We start from the raw sequence: 18,512 nt of genomic DNA, 5'->3' as shown, positions 1-18,512 counted from the left end.
GCCCACTACATAAGCCATGCCCACAGAAGTGGTTGTTAAAACATTTGAATCCCACCCCTGGGCCACTTGGAGGTTTTTCTGTGTCCTCAGGATCACCTGAGTAGTGCAAATGGATGTGGAACCTTCTTGGAACTGTTGTAGACCAGAGATAGATAATGCCGTACTCATATCCTTCTCTTTCTGTTGAGAGAAGGCTGTTCAATTTTGACACAGAAGGCCTCTTTGACTCCTCTTTCAAACCAGACTGCAAAAAAAGAACGCAAATGAACCAGCTGTCTGCAAGGAATATAAATCCTTCCATTGCCTTCTATCCAGTCAGAGCTAAAAAGCTTCTTGGATGAGAAGTGAAACCTCTTCAAAGAAAAAAGACAAGAAAGTCCAGTAGCTTCTTGTAAAAAAAAGTACCTTTGGAACATTTGGTTTAGTGGCTATTCAAAGTTATAAGAGCATTGCAAAAAGTGGTTTAACACCGGTCCAACCCAGTCGTAAGATCAAAATTGGGACACTTGGCAACTGATATATATTTAAAATGCTTGCAAGCGCACTGGGGTCATGTGATCACTATTTGTGATCTCCCCAACCAGTTTCCAACAAACAAAGGGATTCGCTTAAAAAATGTGTAATCCGCTTAACAACGGCTGCCATTTGCTTAACTGTCGTCTCTTTTCCTGAGGGCCTAAAGACATGGAAGAGTATAAACCAGGGGCTCTTGCCACAAGAGTTCGCCTCCATGTTCCTTCTCACCTCAGCCCACAGCAAGGCCCAAGCACTGCCCATCATTTGGCTACAGCATCATTTGGATCTCACCTAAGGGTTTTTTAAAATGTATTTCATTTTTATTTGTTAAATACTGCACCAATGGAATCAGATATGAAGATCTGAGGCACACTTTAGAAGGATATAATCCAGAGACTCATGCCACAAGAGTTCACCTCCACGATCTTTTTCACTTCAGCCCATGGCAAGGCCAAGTGTACAGATCAAATACATACAGAATAACAGAGTTGGAAGGGTCCTTGTAGGTCATCTAGTCCAACCCCCTCCCACACATATGCACACTGTCTATCATTTGGCTACATCATGGCAATTGGGTCACCTAAATTGTTTTTTTTTAATTTCATTTTTATTTGTTAAATACTGCACTAATGGAATCAAATATGAAGATCTGAGGCACACTTTAGAAAGGTATAATCCAGAGATTCCATGCCACAAGAGTTCACCTCCATGATCTTTTTCACTTCAGCCCATGGCAAGGCCCAAGCGTACAGATCAAATACATACAGAATAACAGAGTTGGAAGGGTCCTTGTAGGTCATCCAGTCCAACACCACCCCCACTGCCTATCATTTGACTACAGCATGGCAATTGGGTCACTTAATTTTTTTTAAATTTATTTCATTTTTATTTGTTAAATCCTGCACTAATGTAATCAAATATGAAGGCACACTTTGGAATGGAACGGTATAATCCAGATGTTCGTGCAACAAGAATTCAACTCTATATTCCTTCTCACCTCAGCCCCATATCAAGAGCCATCATTTGGCTACAGCATGGGAACTGGGTCGCCTAATTTTTTAAAAAAATTTGTTAAACGCATAAAATCAAAAATAGCAGACTCTCCCTCACTCGACATATTCTATTTCTTTTTATTTCATTTTTATTTGTTACATTTGCACTTTACTTATTTCACTACTCACGGAAGGGTGGCACTGTAGCTTCTGTTTGGGGGCACATCATATCTGATGTGATATTGAGTAGGCGAAGAGATGGTCAAATCGTCTTTACTATAATCCGGCGTTGTTCGAGTCAGCTCCATCCCAGGGTCCAGGAGCCTCATCACATCATCAAAAAGCTGTGAGGGCACAGCAAGATAGAACAGGTCATGTGTTGCCTTGACTTATGACCGAAATTATGGGCGCTCAACTGTGGCCGTAAATCAAGGACTAACTGTACCATTGATTAATAATGAAGGAGATATTCATTTTATTACATTTTTAGATCATTCGGTCTAATGGTGAAGGCAGCCGGCTAGAAATCAGAAAATTGCGAGTTCTAATCCTGCCCTAGGCATAACAGCCATCTAGGTAACTTTTGCCCAATCACCAGGAGACTGTGAGTTCTAGTCCAACCTCAGGCATGAAAATTTCTGTGTGTCACACAATATATGTGGGTATATATGCATAATTTTGTATTTATTTATTTATTTAGGCAGGTTTATGTAGTGTATATTGGAGGTGGTGACCCTCTGAGAGCTGTATGCAATGAAATTTCATTTTAATGTATGCCAATTTAAAGTGACAATAGAATAGAATAACAGAGTTGGAAGGGACCTTGGAGGTCTTCTAGTCCAACCCTCTGCCTAGGCAGGGAACCCTGCACCACTTCAGACAAATGATTATCCAATATCTTTTTAAAAACTTCCAGTGTTGGAGCATTCACAACTTCTGGGGGCAAGCAGTTCCACTGATTAATTGTTCTGTCAGGGAATTTCTCCTTAATTCTAAGTTGCTTCTCTCCTTGACTGGTTTCCACCCATTGCTTCTTGTCCTGCCCTGTCAGTCTGTCTGTCTGTCTGTCTGTCTATCCGTCTGTCTATCATCTAATCTATTTATTTTTTCCAAATATCCTCCTCCTCGTCTTCTTCTACTTCTTCTCCATCTGTGTAGTTTTTGCAAATATATTTCATATCAATCATGTCTATCTACCATATCGATCAATCTATCTATCATATCTATCATCTATGTATCTATTATCTAATCTATCTATATATCTACCCATTTTTCCAGATATCCTCCTTCTCCTTCGTCTTCTTCTTCTTCTCCCTCTAGTTTTTCAAATATATTTCATATCTATCTATCTATCTATCTATCTATCTATCTATCTATCTATCTATCTTTTATCTATCATCCATTTATCTATTTATCTATCTATCTATCTATCTATCTATCTATCTATCTATCTATCTATCTATCTATCTATCTATCATCATCTATCTATCTTCTATATATCATCTATCCATCCATCCATCCACCCACCCATCCATCTCTTTCTATTATCTGTATCTATCTATTTATCTATATCTATCTACCCACCCGTCTGTCTGCCTGTCTGCCTGCCTGTCTGTCTGTCTCTAAAACCAGTAGACTGAATTTGGGCCAGATACTCTCTCAGCCCATCCAACCTTACAGGGTTGGTGTTGTGAGGAAAATAGGAAGAGGAAGGTGTGTTGGATATGTTTGCCGCCTCGAGCAATTTATAAAAACAATAAAGACGGGATACAAAATAAATAAACGAATGCACCCATTTTACCTCTGGAGGCACACTCTCTTCCAGGTGTGGATACAGTGCCAGTGGGTGCTGCTCCTGGGTGAGCTTGGAGTCCATCTTGGATTTCAGAGGTGTAGGGAGTCTGGAGTGAACCGCTGTGCGTTTCCTCAGCAAACCTCTGGATTTGTAAGGGACAATCTGCGAAGGATCCAGTTTCTTATACTGTAGGATGATCGGAGTGGGCCCTTTTGTGCCTTGAATTATTAGGCTGCCCGAAGGTGGAGGACACCCACTTCTGAAATCATCCAGGCCACTTTTCAGGAATCTCCATCGCTGACCGTTGAGAGAATCCGAGAATCTCTCTTTATTACTGGCCTGCTTTTGAAAGCACTTGGAAGGTAATTTTTCCTTGTACCTGGATGGAAAGAAGGTACAGCCAGCATTGAAAGCAAATATCTCTTGGCTACCGTACTTCTACAATACATCTTTTCTATCCTGATCTACGGAGTGGAGAATTGGTCTCTGACAGAAAGCCACTTGAAGAGACCAGAAGCATTTGAAATGGGGATTTACAGGCAGCTGTTATGTATCAGCTGGGTTGACAAAATCGGAAATGAGGCCTCCTGGGAAAGCCAAGGGAAATCTGTCATGCCCCTGTTGGAGTCTGAATCCGAGGAGGAAGACATACAGCTGACAGAGAGTTGGATTGTGGCTCCATTGGCTGTGGAGGAAACTGGGGCAAGGCAAAGTCCACCTGGGCAGAGCAGGAAAGAGGTAAAACAAGGGAGAAGAGTTCAGAGAAAGACCCAGGCCCACCCACTCTTCATCCTGGGGTACACAGGGAGGAACGGAGAAGAGAGCAACATGGGTTGAGTGGCTTACGGGATAGGAAAGGGCCCTGACTCCCTTCATTAGCCACAGCTGGGAAGAAAGTTTAAAAGGAATGCATGCCGAGTGTGGCAGCTCCTGGGAGCAAACACGAGTTTATCTTGTATTGACTTTGATTATCTGTGTTCCTGGCGATTTCCCAACCGTGTTGAGTTATTGCAATGCCTTCACGTGTGGAATTCTTGCTCCTGCCCTGCCGAACTAATTGCCTCATTTTGCCTTGGTTGGACTTAAAGTTACAGTTTTTGTTGACCACGTTTTGGACTTGATTCTCTGCAGCCAAAGGTTGTTCCTGGAAGACTTTTTCTCCAGCCAGAAGGTAACCAGGACGTTGGGGGCAAAGTTGGATCTAATAAAGGGGCTCTTAATGATTATCTGCTTGTGTTGCCTTTGTGCTGCTCCCCTTTGGGTCATCACAGAAATCATCAAAACCATTAAAAAGCAAAAGTTTTTGGACATGGGATGCGACACCCAGAAAAATGTGGCCTACTTCATTTAATCCTCCAAGGAAAGATTTAAGGCAGATGAGGTCCAGGCAGAAGAAGAACATCAGGGCTTCCAAATCTAAGGGACCGGTTTGGACAAAACTCAGCAGCATGTTTTCCTACAGCTGTTGATAAAAATAGGATCGCCAACATGATGGCCAATGCCCAAAGATGGATAGGGCACAAGAAGACAATACTTCTAAAAATGAACTGGGAGTCTACCAGCTTTCATAACAATATTCACTTCATCAACATTTTTGCTTGTGTTTTACTAAAGGACATAGAGGTAGTCCTGGTTTGGCAACTGCCTCATTTAGTGACCATCCGCAGTTACAACGGTGACAAAAAGAAACTTTGCAACCAATCCTTGCATTGATGGACTTTGCAGATCTATAAAGCAAAGGAAGGCTCAAGGAAAATCATAGCCACTGTTTACTTTAGAGATCGCTTCACTTAATGACTGATTTGTGATCATTAAATGAGGAGTAGATGTATTTAGTGTTCAAGATAATCCTGGCTGGACTTGCAAGGTATTCAGTTACAAACTATGATTGGATGATCCCCCTGCTGTTAAGTTTCCATGTTATTCCAGGGAAGCATCTGCCAATTGCTTTGCATCATAGGATAGCTTGTATGTATGTATGTATGTACGTACGTATGTACGTATGTATGTATAGGTGTACATAAATACATACATGCACAGACAAATAACGGAGGCAAGGAAGGTCGTAAAATGGAGCAAAACCCATTTAACAACTACCTCATCTACCAGCAGAATTTTTGGGCTCCATTGTGGTTGTATAATTCGAGGACTGCCTGTAATAATTTAAAAAACACACCCTTTCTACTAGGTTTCACAGCCAGCAATTTTACAAGTCACCTTATTTAACATTAAAATGATATAACCTCTGCTGCAGGCATAGGTAACTTACAAGGCGAGGTTTGTAAGGAGTTTACATTCAACAAACCAGATTGTGCAGAGTATGGCTACCATCCAAGATGAAAACTAGCCAAGAATCGAGTAAACAATACCCCAATCATGGAACTAGTAACACAGACAAATCAGCTAACCATAAACAAGGACCCAACAAGAACACTCCCACCAAAGCTACCAGGCAAGCCACTAATATATAAAAATGACAGCAAATCTTACTCCCTTCTAGCACTGATGACATTACCTAGTTTGGTAATGAAATGTCTGCAAGAAAAACAGCGAGCTCAGAGAACACCAAGGATCCCATAGTCCAACTCTGAGCTACAAATAACTCTCTGCTCTCAGGGCTACCATCTCTGGATTGGAAAGACTACACAACCCCTAGATGTCAGCAAAGAGCTGTGTTTTTCTTGAAAGAAGCTTTCTTGAAACCTGACAAGCTCCTTTAAGGCTTTTCAATAACCTATTGGAGCGTCCTTGACGGAATTTGTTAGCATTCCTGACCTTGGTGCTCTCTGAGTTTGGTTGTTTTCTTGCAGACATTTCACTACCCAACTAGGTAACATCATCAGTCCTAGAAGGGAGTGGGTTTGATCTCCACTCTCCACTAAATCACAAGCAATGGAAGACAATATGTAGGACAAACAGGCAGAAGTCTAATAATCACATCCATGAACACAACAACTAGTAGTCAAAAGACATGATGAAAATTCCTTATTTTCACAACACATGGACAGACTTAACCATAGTTTCAACTGGGAAACTGTGAGCATCCTAGACCAAGCCCAGTTTTTGATCTTGCCTTATGTCTAGATGTCAAAATAGGTTAGTCTGGTTACGGCAGAGGCTTTAGTACCAGCCAATTGTTGCTTATCCAAGTAAACTATGTTTAAGCCCTTTAATTTGGGTCATTGTTTTGAAGACAGCTTTAACTGGGGTTGAGTCAGCTTTCAAGGCCCTACGATTCCTAAAATAAATCCTAGACTGGCTGTCCACCCACGATGCTTGCTGCAAATGGACGTCCCTTCCTTGTTATCAGTACACTTTAATCAACCTACTCTTACTTGCTCACCAAGGGGCAGGACACATGTTGACTGGCATTAGGGATCCAGCTCTAGCAACAGCTGGCTAAAGGGATCCAGCTGCCTCTGTTAAAAAAGGAAATGGTAGAACTAAGGATGCTTGTCTCCCAGCAACAGGATGCTTGGGTTAACCATTTGTTCCCGTTGCTAGGAGACAACATCCAAGCCATGGCAACCATAGAGATGAATAACTGCCACACTTGTTTGGGCCTATTTGCTTTTGCTAGAGAAGTCTTCTCCGCACTGATGGTTCCTAGATGTGTTGGAATACATGTTTCTTGAAGTAACCCACCTTGGCTGCTGTGCTCAGTGGGAATTCTGGGATGTGTAGTTCCAGATATTTCCAAAGGCCATGAGGCCACCTTACGGTCAAAGCCAAGGCCTCCTCGCTTCAATCCTTTTGCAAACCCGGATGCTTTATTTATTTGCTGGGTTCAAAGGTGGCTCCAGTTGAAGAACTAGCAGCAAGCACGTGGATTAAAAATGATGCATAAGAATAAAATCCAGAAGGGCCCAAGGACCCTTAATAACAATTCACATATAAACATGTTCCTTCACAGAAAAGCAAAATAAAAGTAGTCCTCAACTTACGTTCACAATGGAGCCCCAAACTTGCATTGCTAAGCAAGACACTTGTTAAGTAAGTTTGGTCCCATTTCTGTTGGAAGAAAAATTGACATCCAGTTCCAAGTTGGGAATAAAACGGAGGTTCATTGGAAAGAAAGATTTATTGATAAAAAGAAGCACCAACAGCTTGTGGTTCTGGGGCAGCTGATGAAATGGAGTTGAAAGTGGGTGGGTTTTTATATACCTTCTTGATTCCTATGGGGTCATGTAGGGGTCATGGCTGGCTCTATAGGCAAGAGAGGAAATGCAAATCCTAGGTCTGAGCTAATCTTGTCAACCTTTGGCTTGTCTAATTGTGTTCACATCTGGAGTTTCTGTCTGACCCAGTCTTTCTGAATGGATTAACAAATCTGCATTTCTAAAAGCTGGCCTCCTCAGTTTCTGCTTGGGGCAGGGAAATTGGGTTGGTTTCTGCCTCCCTTAAAATTTTTCCCCATTTCTCCTTTAAGGCAGGGGTCACCAACCTTTTGGACCTCAGGGACCACCAAACTCGTAATTTTAAGTCCCGCGGGGCCACTAATATGAATTTTGACCGACGGTGGTTTGTTGACATTGGTGGGAAAGTCGGTCCCATACTCCAGAACTGCAGTAGTCACAGGATTGGCCCTTTGGTTCTCTGGAGCAGCTGCTCCTCCACCCAGGTGCACTGGCCTGCCATGGACTGGAGGAGCTGCTCCAGGATCACCAAAGGGCCAGTAGTCTTGTGACTACTGCAGCTCTGGCAGAATTTTTTTCCCCTTATTTTCCTCCCCCAAAACTAAGCCCAATCATATAGTCTCATAGGGAAGCATGAATATCGAGCAGTTTTTATATATAACTCAATGAGGTAAATATTCATAATACTATGCTTTCTTCCTCCTAATTTTCCAGAACAACAACCTTGTGAGGTGGTTAGTCTGAGAGAGAGTGACTGACCCAAAATCACCCAGCTGGCTTTTATGCCTAAGGCGAGACTAGAACTCATGCTTTCCTGGTTTTTAGCTTGGTGCCTTAACTTTTAGACCAAACCTCACCTCCTTCCTTCCCTCTCACTTTCGCTCTTTCTCCTTCTATCGTGCTTGTTGCATTCAGTATATTTTTTAAAAATGAAAAAAATGGTTTGTAATATCAGTTACTGAACTCTCCTTTTGGTATGAGTACAATTGAACTTTTATCAAAAAATCTTTCAACTTCAATGTTTGGAATAAGAAAAAAAGGATGACTGTACCGTATTAAATCTCATTTTTGAATTTTCACATCATTCCTTACTTTAGCTTAAAGCTTATGCAACCACAATAGTAATAATAAGTAATAAATAAATAGTAATAGTAATAATAAAGAAATGTAATTAATTACACAGATGAGTTACAGGTTATACTGCTATATGTATATACTGTATAATTACATATATATGTTCTATTCCTTTCCCTTTTTTCTCACTTTTACTTTTCCTGTCACTTTTACTTAGTAAAGAATAAAATTATATATAATAATAAATTGAAATAAATATACTAGTATTGGGGGGACGTTAAAAAAAAACTTTTAGCCATATAAAGAGGCTAATGTTAGAATTTAACAACTGATCCTTCAAAGTAAGATTATGATATTTGTCCTCCAACAAGGTGGTTTTATTTGGGAAATGTAATTATAAAATTACATTTCATAAAATTAAATTACTCATGAAATTTTAAGTTCTCCGTCCTAAGCACATTTGATGGAAGTGTACATTATTCATACACATTTAGTATGTAGCCTTATATGCCTGCAGGTAGTCCTTGATTTACATTTGCTCAGTCACCAAAGCTACAAGACCATTCAAAGTACTGAAAAAAAGTGACATGGCTATTTTTCACACTTACGACAGAGGTGGTATTTAGCAGGTTCTGACTGGTTCTGGAGAACCGGTAGCAGAAATTTTGAGTAGTTTGGAGAACTGGCAAATCCCACCTCTGACTGGCCCTGCCAACCCCATCTATTCTCTGCCTCCCATTGAGTCCCAGTCTTCTTTGGTTGCCCTGCACAGGAGAACAGAGCTGGAAAGCAGGTTAGTGGGGTGGGAAGGGAATGGAGATTTTGCAGTATCCTTCCCCTGCCATACCCATCAAGCCACCCCCAACAAGCCAAACCCAACAAGCCATGCGCCTAAAACCGACAGTAAAAATGTTTGAATCCCACCACTGTCTTACAACCATTGCAGCAAGCTCACAGTCATGTGATCAAAATTCAGACAGTTGGAAACTGGCATGTGTTCATGACAGTTGCAGTGTCCCAGGGTCACATGATCACCTTCTGCTAACTTTTGACCAACAAAGTCAATGAGGAAGCCAGATTCACGTAATAACTGTGTTACTGGCTTAACAACTGCTGTGATCCACTAAACAACGGTGCCCAGAAAGGTCACAAAAAGAGGCCAAACTTACTGAGCAACTGTGTCACTAACAATGGAAATTTTGGACTCAACTGTAGTCATAAGTCGAGGCCTACCTGTACTTACAAACACATATACACAAATATATATACATATACAGTACATACACACACAGAGAGAGACAGTGACAGAGAGAAGAGAAAGAGAGAGAGAAAGGAAGAGAGATAATGGAGAGATAATGTTAATACTACCATCAAGCTAAACAATTAAAAAAAACTTCTGCACCTAAAATACTGCATCCAGTTTTGGTCACCACTCTATAAAAAAAGATGCTGACGCTCTAGAAAAAGTGCAGAGAAGAGCAACCAGGATGATTAGGGGACTGGAGACTAATGGCAATTCTAAAACAAGCATAGAAACGTTTTATGAGTTGACTAAAACATATGAAGAACGGTTACAGGAACTGGGCTTGGTTAAGAGCCTTGGGAAGAGAAGGGCTACCAGGGGAGACATGATAGCAGTTTTCCAATATTTGAGGGGCTGCCACAGAGAAGAAGGGGGCAAGCTATTTTCTAAAGCGCCTGTAGGCCAGACAAGGAATAATGGATGGAAGCTGATCCAGGAGAGATTTAACCTGAAAATAAGGAGAAACTTTCTGATAGTGAGAACAATAACCAATGGATTAGAAATTGCCTTCAGAAGCTGTGGGAGCGTCATCATTTGAAACTTTCAAGAAGAGATTGGACTGCCATTGGTTAAAAATGGTGTAGGGTCTCCTACTTAGGTGGGGGGTTGGACTAGATGACCTACAAGGTCCCTTCCAACTCTGATTATCTGTATCTGCAAGGCCGACTTTGTGTGGTTCAGAAATATAGCTATGCTGCTGGTATTATAAATCCCAGAACAGGTTTTTTTTTTTAAAATGGAACACACTGTTCAGTTCACACTAAAATTTGAGATCAGCTTGTAACATGTGGGAAAAATCAGTTTCTTGATCTGTAAGAATCAGAATCTACCAATATGCTGCTTTCTTTTAACAAATGTGTGTGCCGAAAAGGACCTTCATTATGCAGCGCACTAAAACCTTCTTGCCTAATTTATTCTTTTTCAGTCATGAGGAAGGACGAAACGCTCTCAGTCATGAGCTGCACAAAACGCTGAGGAACTGGAAACTTGATTCAACCGCAGGTTTCTGAAATATTAGCAGCATCACCCACATATTTCCTTACGTAATCTTGCAATGTGTTCTAATAGGAGGGCAGAGATGCGCAAAGTCCGCAGTACCATGTCTGCGGACTTACAGCATTCAGAATTGGAGTGTTCTCATTTTTTGTACCCATGATGAGATGATTTTTTATCTATTAACAGGTTTTTCCAGCTGTCTATATTTTTATCCTTCCTGGTTGGATAAACTGGAAGAGCCAGTTTGGCAAGGGGTGCCAACAGCGAAATATAGCAAACTGAAAATGAAAGAAAAGAAACTTTATTTTTTGGGGAAGAAAAGGGTGACAATCAAAAGAATTTTTCCATTCAACAAAGTGGTGGTTGGAAGGGTCAGGGAATCTGTTACCCGCCTATGCAGAATACAGGTAGTATTTGACAGGTCGTCAAACTTAATAAAACACAAATTGTTTTTAAAAGTAAAACCTATTCTAATGTGACACTGGGAATTATTTGCGTTCCCAGCCAAAACTAATTATAGGCAGTTCCTCCAGATAAGAGCACACTTCTCAATGCTGTAGAATGCTTGCCAACAAACAGATGTCCTACTAAGGCTTAACATAAACCAGCCCCAAAATCCAGAAAAAACTGACCAGAGTACAGAGCTCCAAGACGGACTCGGAAATTACTGAACTGCTTTGCTTCCTGCAAAGCTCTTCGTCATTGAGGTCTGACTTTTATCCGCACACTGGGAACAGGCTCCCCTGGGTCCTTTGCTTTGCTGCTGCCAGACTCCGAAGGCTCTGGAGTCAGCACCCCATTCCCACATGGTCCTGGCCCCATCCCTGTGTCGGATGCAGGACCCTTGTCCGAGTCCTCCCCAGACCCCCTGATTGGTTTCCTTTCGTCCTCACTGTCCAATGCCTCTGCCGTCTGCACCAGCTGCCAGTGAACCACAACAGGTAGTCCTCAACTTATGACCCCAATTGAGCCCGACGTTTCTGTTCCTAAGTGGGACATTTGTTAAGTGAGCTTTTTGCCCCACTTTTCTTCCCATGGTTGTTAAGTGAATCACTGCAGTTGTTAAGTTAGCAAACATGGTTGTTAAGTAAATTTGGTTTCCCCATTTGACACTGCTTGTCAGAAAAATCACAAAAGATGATCCCATGATCCTGGGATATCACAACCATCATGAATATCTCCCCATTGTCAAGCAACCAAATTTTAACCATGGGAACGCTGCGATGGTTGTTAAATGTGAAAGACAAGTCACTTTTTTCAGTGCTGTTGTGACCTCAAATGGTCAGTAAGTGAATGATTGTATGTCAAGGACTATCTATGTTGATTTTGGCTCTATTAACAAAATTTTTAAAAAGTTGACGGAGTTACCACTGTCCTCCGACTTATTCCCAAAGGGGACTTTCTTCCTAAGCCTTTCCTATCTTTCTGGGCTGGCCCTTTTATAACACCTTCTTCCTATCTTCTTCAAAACTATCTCTTGTATTCCTCCATGCTGTAAGGATATGACTCATGGATGCTCTCGCCCGTTAGCGAAGAGGGCGACCTATCACTCGGTTTATCACGTGCGCATCACATGCTTAATCAGATCAGCCCAATTTGGCAATCACTCAGAAAACACGCAGGAGAAAGCAAGGCAGGGATCAACCGTGGGGAAAGGGAATCTCACGCTGGTTCAAAGTTCTGCCAACTCAAAAACTAGGAGATACACTTGAAAACATCACTGAGGAAAGTGGTACACTCACAAGACTTGTTTTTCCCGCCATGTACATGTCTAGATCCGTACTAGACTGCGTTGTTTCTCCATGTCACACAATGTATATGGATATATACCAGTGGTGGTATTCAATTTTTTTTTTACTACTGGTTCTGCGGGTATGACTTGTGGGCGTGGTGTGGCTTGGTGGGCATGGAAGGGGAAGGCAACTGCAAAATCTCCATTTCCACCCCATTCCAGGGGAAGGATACTGTAAAATCCCCTTCCCTCCCCACCCCCACTAACCTGCTTTCCAGCTCCATTCTCCTGTGCAGGGCCACCAAAGAAGACCCAGCCAATCAGCTGGGACTCAATGGGAGGCAGAGAATAGATGTGGGTGTGGCCAACCAGAGATGGTATTTGCTGGTTCTCCAAACTACTCAAAATTTCCGGTTCTCCAGAACCTGTCAGAACTGGCTGAATACCACCTCTGGTATATACATAATTCTGTTATTTATTTATTTATTTTGTTAATGTAGTCTATATTATTGGGTTACCTGAGGGAATGGCTCATCCCAGTCACATCTACCTGACCCATTAGAGCAAGGAGTCAGGGAATGTTGCGGGTCCCACCCCTGAGGGAGATACACCTGGTGTGACTCAGAAGAAGGGCCTTCTCCATGGTGGCTCCCTCTCTCTGGAATATCATTCCCTCAGAGATTAGAATGGCCCCCACTCTAGCTCTCTTCTGGAAGGCACTGAAGACCTGGTCCTGCCAGCGGGCCTGGGGAACCCAGAGAGGGATGGAGCCCATCAAATGGCTAGTGCGATCTGCTGTCGTCAGGGTGGGGGGGTGGATTGGTTCCCCCAGCCCCAATTTTTTTTTGTTCTACTGTACTTTACTAATTTATTTGACTCTTTTTGTTAGTTTTTATTGGTTTTTTATTTTTTATTTTTTTGTTTTAAATATGGTTTTACATTCCGTAAGCCGCCTCAAGTCGCCATGGGTGAATAAGCAAATAAGTAAATAAGTAAATAAGTAAATATTGGAGGTGGAGACCCTTTGAGAGCTGTATGCAATGAAATACCGTATCATTTTAATGTATGCCGATCAGGGTGCAGTCAAAGTGGCAATAAAGTTATTCTAAGTTGTTCAAAAAGGTCTCCTTTGGCCACAGAAGTTTTGGAAGACACAGAATGTTATGAAAGATGGACTTCATTTTTACCAGTGGTTGGAAAAAAGAGGTGGAGATTAAGAACGTAATCTGTATTGTTAAACAAATTGAATAGCCCTGACAACACAATGTTTATTAAGCACTAACAAAATGTAAACAATAGAAAACCAATAGAAATCTTTTCTCTTTTTCTTTTTTTTAAAAAAGAGGTTTCAGGCTCAATTGTCGTAAGTTGAGGACTACCTGTATTCTGTTTGGGCCAAATAAAGATGCAGGGGAACTGCCCATCACCTTTTTGATGGGCTTTTCTGTACTTCAGTACATGTAGTCCTCGACTTATGACCACAATTGAGCCCAACATTTCCGCTGCTAAGTGAAACATTTGTTAAGTGAACATGGTCTGATTTTACCACCTTTCTTGCCACAGTTACTAAGTGAATCGTTGCAATTATTAAATTAGTAACACAATTGTTAAGTGAGCCCATTGACTTTGCTCGCCAGGAGGTCGCAAAAGGGGATTACGTGACCCCAAGACACTGCAACCGTCATAAGTATGAGTCAGTTGCAAAGAATTTAATTTTGATTATGTGACCAGAATTTTGATCATGTGATCGATGCTGCAACGATCATAAGGATGAAAAATGGTCCTCAGTTTCTTTTTTCAGTGCCGTTGTAACTTTGAACGGTCACTAAATCGACTGTTGTAAGTCAAGGATGACTTGTAGCCCTCAATTTATAACCATAACTGGGCCCACACCTTTTTCTGGTAAGTGCCCTATTTTATGACATCTTTTGCCACAGCTGTTAAGAGAATCACTGCAGTTGTTGAGTGAACCAGGTGGTCGTTAAATGAATCTGCCTTCCCTCACAGACTCCGATTGTCAAGAGGTGACTGAGAAGGCTGCAAATGGTGAACACAGAACCCCAAGGCAGTGCAACCCTCATGAATGCAGGCCAGTTGCTAACTGCCCGAATTTTGATTGCCGCAAAAGGATCTTAAATGTGAGCGCTTTGGTCATAAGTCAGTTTCTTCAGTGCCGTTGTAACTTTGAACGGTCACTAAGCTGGATTGTCCTCCTTTTCTTACTTCTCTTATGTCACAAGGTGCTGCTCTATTTTTCTAGCGTGCTGTTCATTGGAGAGCAAGCCAGAGGTGGTATTCGGCCGGTTCTGACCGGTTCTCCAGAACCCATAGCGGAAATTTTAAGTAGTTTGGAGAATCGGCAAATACCTGCTTTGGCTGGCCCCACCCCCATCTATTCTCTGCCTCCCAAGTCCCAGCTGATTGGCTGGGCCTTCTTTGGTTGTCCTGCACAGGAGAACGGAGCTGGAAAGCAGGTTAGTGGGGTGGGGATTTTGCAGTATCCTTCCCCTGCCATGCCCACCAAGCCACGTCTACAGAACCGACAGTAAAAAAATTTGAATCCCACCACTTCAGGCAAGCGGACTGGTTTCCAAGCCTTAGGAACCTGACGAGGTGTTTTTTAAGGTGGTTTGTCTGCCTTTCCTCCCACCCCACAGGTAGGTCTTTCCCAAGACATCAGGTAAAAAAAAAAAAAAACCAGAGAGAAAAGGGAGGCTACAGAGACCCAAAAATGAGAGGGTATGGAGAAACTACGCAGAGGTGTTTACCAAAGGACATGTACACAATATATGCTTGGAGGAGCCCAGGAAACCAAGAAAACATTAGGAAGAAACTCCAATCTGGTTCCACCCGTATTTTCTGAATTATAAGTGGGAAGGATGAGAGAATCAATTAGGCTTTCAAGAGTCTGTTGTTTTAACCTATTGTCAATAAAATATAGTTCCAGTGAAACTGCTGGAGACAGTGTCCTGGTTTGGCCTACCTTGAAGAGCTGAGAGACTTGTGCAACTCGCTAGGTACTTGGATTGTGTAGTGTGTAAGGACCATACCAAAGTTGCAACGGCAGCGTATCAGGCTTCTCCATTGACTTTGCTTGCCAGGAGGTCGCAAAAGGGGGTCGATCACATGACCTTAGGGCACTGCAACCATCCTAAATAGGAACCAGTTGGTCAAGCGTCTGAACTTTGATCATGCCACCGTGGGAATGCTGCAACGGTCGTGTAAGTGTGGAAAATGGTCCTAAGTCACTTTGTGACTTGGAAAGGTCACTAAATGATCCCCGTTTTTAATATCGTGCCATAAAACACAATTGGACTATAATGTGCAGATCGATGGCTTTTAAAAGTGTGGCTCTCAGACAGAGAAGGGTGAGCCAAACCCTTCACTCTGTGCTGTGGATTAATATTATTCCCCTCTTGTTTTATTTTCTTCTTCTTCTTCGTGTGCCCTATCCATTATCGGGCATTGGCGATCATGCTGGCGACCCTATTTTTATCAATAGCAGCGGGAAAAATTGCTGCAGAATTTTGTTCAAACCGGTCCCTTAGATTTGGAAGCCCTGATGTCCTTCTTCTGCCTGGACCTCCTTTGCCTTCAATCTTTCCTTGGAGAATTAAGCGAAGGATGCCGTATTTTTCTGGGTGTCGCATTCCATGTCTGAAATATTCTAACTTGGATGGTTTTGATGATTTCCCTTGGCTTTCCCAGGCGGCTGATTTTCTGACCAAGGCTTCCCGAGACCGTAATTAAGCACATGCTTCGTTAAAACAACTTTTGTTTGATTTCGGTGCTGGGAATTATATTCATTCCCAGCCTGTAATGAGTCCCAAACAGTCCCTCAAGATAAGCACCCACCTTTCTCTCCTTTGAATTGCTGCCAACAACAAAAGTGCCAAATGAACTATAAAAAGAAAAAACAACCGAAATACAAAGTCCGCACAGAGCTTCAAGGATTAATCCGAACAGTAGATAAATAGGTACCACTTTGGTGGGAAGGTAACAGCATTTTGTGCCCCTCGGTGTTTAGGTCATGCTGGCCATATGACCATGGAAGCATCTTTGGACAATGCTCAGCCAAGAAATGGAGATGCTGGCTTGACAGACACAGATAGAAAGATATTGCAGAAGGTGGTGAGCAGAGCACAAAACATTGTGGGCTGTTCCCTGGTACCACTAGTTCAGGGGTCTCCAACCTTGGCCACTTTAAGCTTGGAGGACTTCAACTCCCAGAATCCTGGGAGTTGAAGTCCACCAGGCTTAAAGTGGCCAAGGTTGGAGACCCCTGTACTAGATGACCCCGCTAGGGCTCACTGCCTTAGAAGAGTGAGGAAAATCCTCAGGGACGACTCACATCCCGGTCAGCACTTCTTCACTCTCCTACCATCGGGTAGGAGATATAGAAGCATAGCCAGCCACACCAACAGGCCGAAGAACAGTTTCTACGTGTGGGCTGTCAGACTTCTGAACGGAAAATAACTTCATGTCAACATAGTATGACAGACTTGCGGGCGCATTGTGCAATAAGTTCACATGGTGCAATAAGAGTGGGACTGGGTTAGGGACTGCTGTCCTCACTGTGTTGGGGTGTGGGGGGGAGTGCTGAGCCAATCTCATTGTAGACATGTACTCTGACAGTAAAGGTAATAATAATGGGCACTATATCCTAGAATCAGACGTGACTGGACACAGAAACTTTTTTTTAACTTGTGAATGGAAGTGACTCCTCTGATAAGGTTGGGCTTTGAAAAAAGATTTATCCATCTGCTCACAAGCTTCGTGAACCAGAGTCTCCTGACTTTTTTTTCTCTGATGCCCAGAAAAATCCATTACGAGAGTATTTGACAAGGGAATCCATTTTTGCACCTCTGTTTCTGCAGGGATGTGGCTGGAAGAATCTCTGCAGAGAATGAAACTTTTGCTGGGCATTCCCAGATGGGTTCCTGAGGTTTACCAAGGATGCTTGCAGACATTAACATGATTCTCTGTGGTTCCAGACTATTACAGGTTTACTCTCAGAGTAAAATCAAAGACATCGTGCCTTCATTAAATTTAGGAAAGCCTTCTGAAGCTGAATTTCAAGAATAAGCAAGAAGACGGAGGTGCTAAAAATAGCACTTGGTTGTCCTCAATTTATAGGTATACAGGTAATCCTCGATTTACAACAGTTCATTTAGCGACCATTGAAAGTTATAATGGCACATGCGGTGGTGGACATGCATAGACGCTAAAAGATATTGGACAAAAATACATACGTGGTTGGAAAAGATGATACAGCAACGTATTGATTAAAAACCTGAAATATTTCTATTGGGGATTATACCTGAAACTTACAATAAAGAGAATGTATATTTAATCATTCATGTATTAACAGTAGCTAGAATTGCATTTGCACAAAACTGGAAAAGTGAGGAGATTCCAACTGAAGAGAATGTGATTAGGAAAATATTAGAATGTGCAGAAATGAACAAGCTAACGCTGGCAATTAAAGAGAAGGAACAAACTGAACATTATATGATATGGGAATTATTTTATCAATGGCTGGAGAATAAATAAGGAAGTTAGAAATGAAAGACTAGCGAGAAATAATAAACATGTGAAAAGAATTTAAAATGTTAAGATTCCTTCTCTTTAATTGCCAGTGTTAGCCTGCTCATTTCTGCACAGGCTAATGTTTTCCTAATTACATTCTCTTCAGTCGGTATCCCTTCACTTATCCAATTTTGTACAAATTAGATATATTATGTATATTAGTATTAAGTAAGAATAGAGTATTAATACCAAACAATGAATTTGTATAAATTGTACTTCTTATTGCACAAGATATTTGTACCCAGATGACACACTGTTTAAATAGAAAATGTGTGTGTGTGTGTGTGTGTGTGTGTGTGTAGAGAGAGAGAGAGAGAGAGAGAGAGAGAGAGAGAGAAAGAGAAATAATGGCACTGAAAAAAGTGACATGACCATTTTC

The 18,512-nt window shown here is 41.9% G+C and overlaps 1 protein-coding gene across 1 annotated transcript in view; it reads right to left on the bottom strand.

Annotated features, from left to right (window-relative positions):
- The window catches only part of FAM47E (family with sequence similarity 47 member E), a 34,511-nt gene extending 17,140 nt beyond the window's left edge, over positions 1-17,371 (bottom strand). Inside the window, exons 1-4 of the mRNA XM_087936735.1 lie at positions 17,314-17,371; positions 16,400-16,445; positions 3,310-3,682; positions 1,698-1,852 (exon numbers count right to left, since the gene is read on the bottom strand). Coding sequence (XP_087792861.1) covers positions 1,698-1,852; positions 3,310-3,682; positions 16,400-16,445; positions 17,314-17,371 — 632 coding nt within the window. The remainder of the gene's footprint in view (positions 1-1,697; positions 1,853-3,309; positions 3,683-16,399; positions 16,446-17,313) is intronic.
- Between the last annotated feature and the right edge of the window lie 1,141 nt (positions 17,372-18,512).

Source organism: Pseudonaja textilis, chromosome 6 (genome assembly GCF_049901715.1).
Source record: "Pseudonaja textilis isolate UNSWEBS1 chromosome 6, rPseTex1.2, whole genome shotgun sequence".
Classification (NCBI taxonomy): Eukaryota; Metazoa; Chordata; class Lepidosauria; order Squamata; family Elapidae; genus Pseudonaja; species Pseudonaja textilis.
The sequence above is the reverse complement of the archived record's forward strand: the minus strand, read 5'-3'. Positions and strand labels throughout refer to the sequence as shown.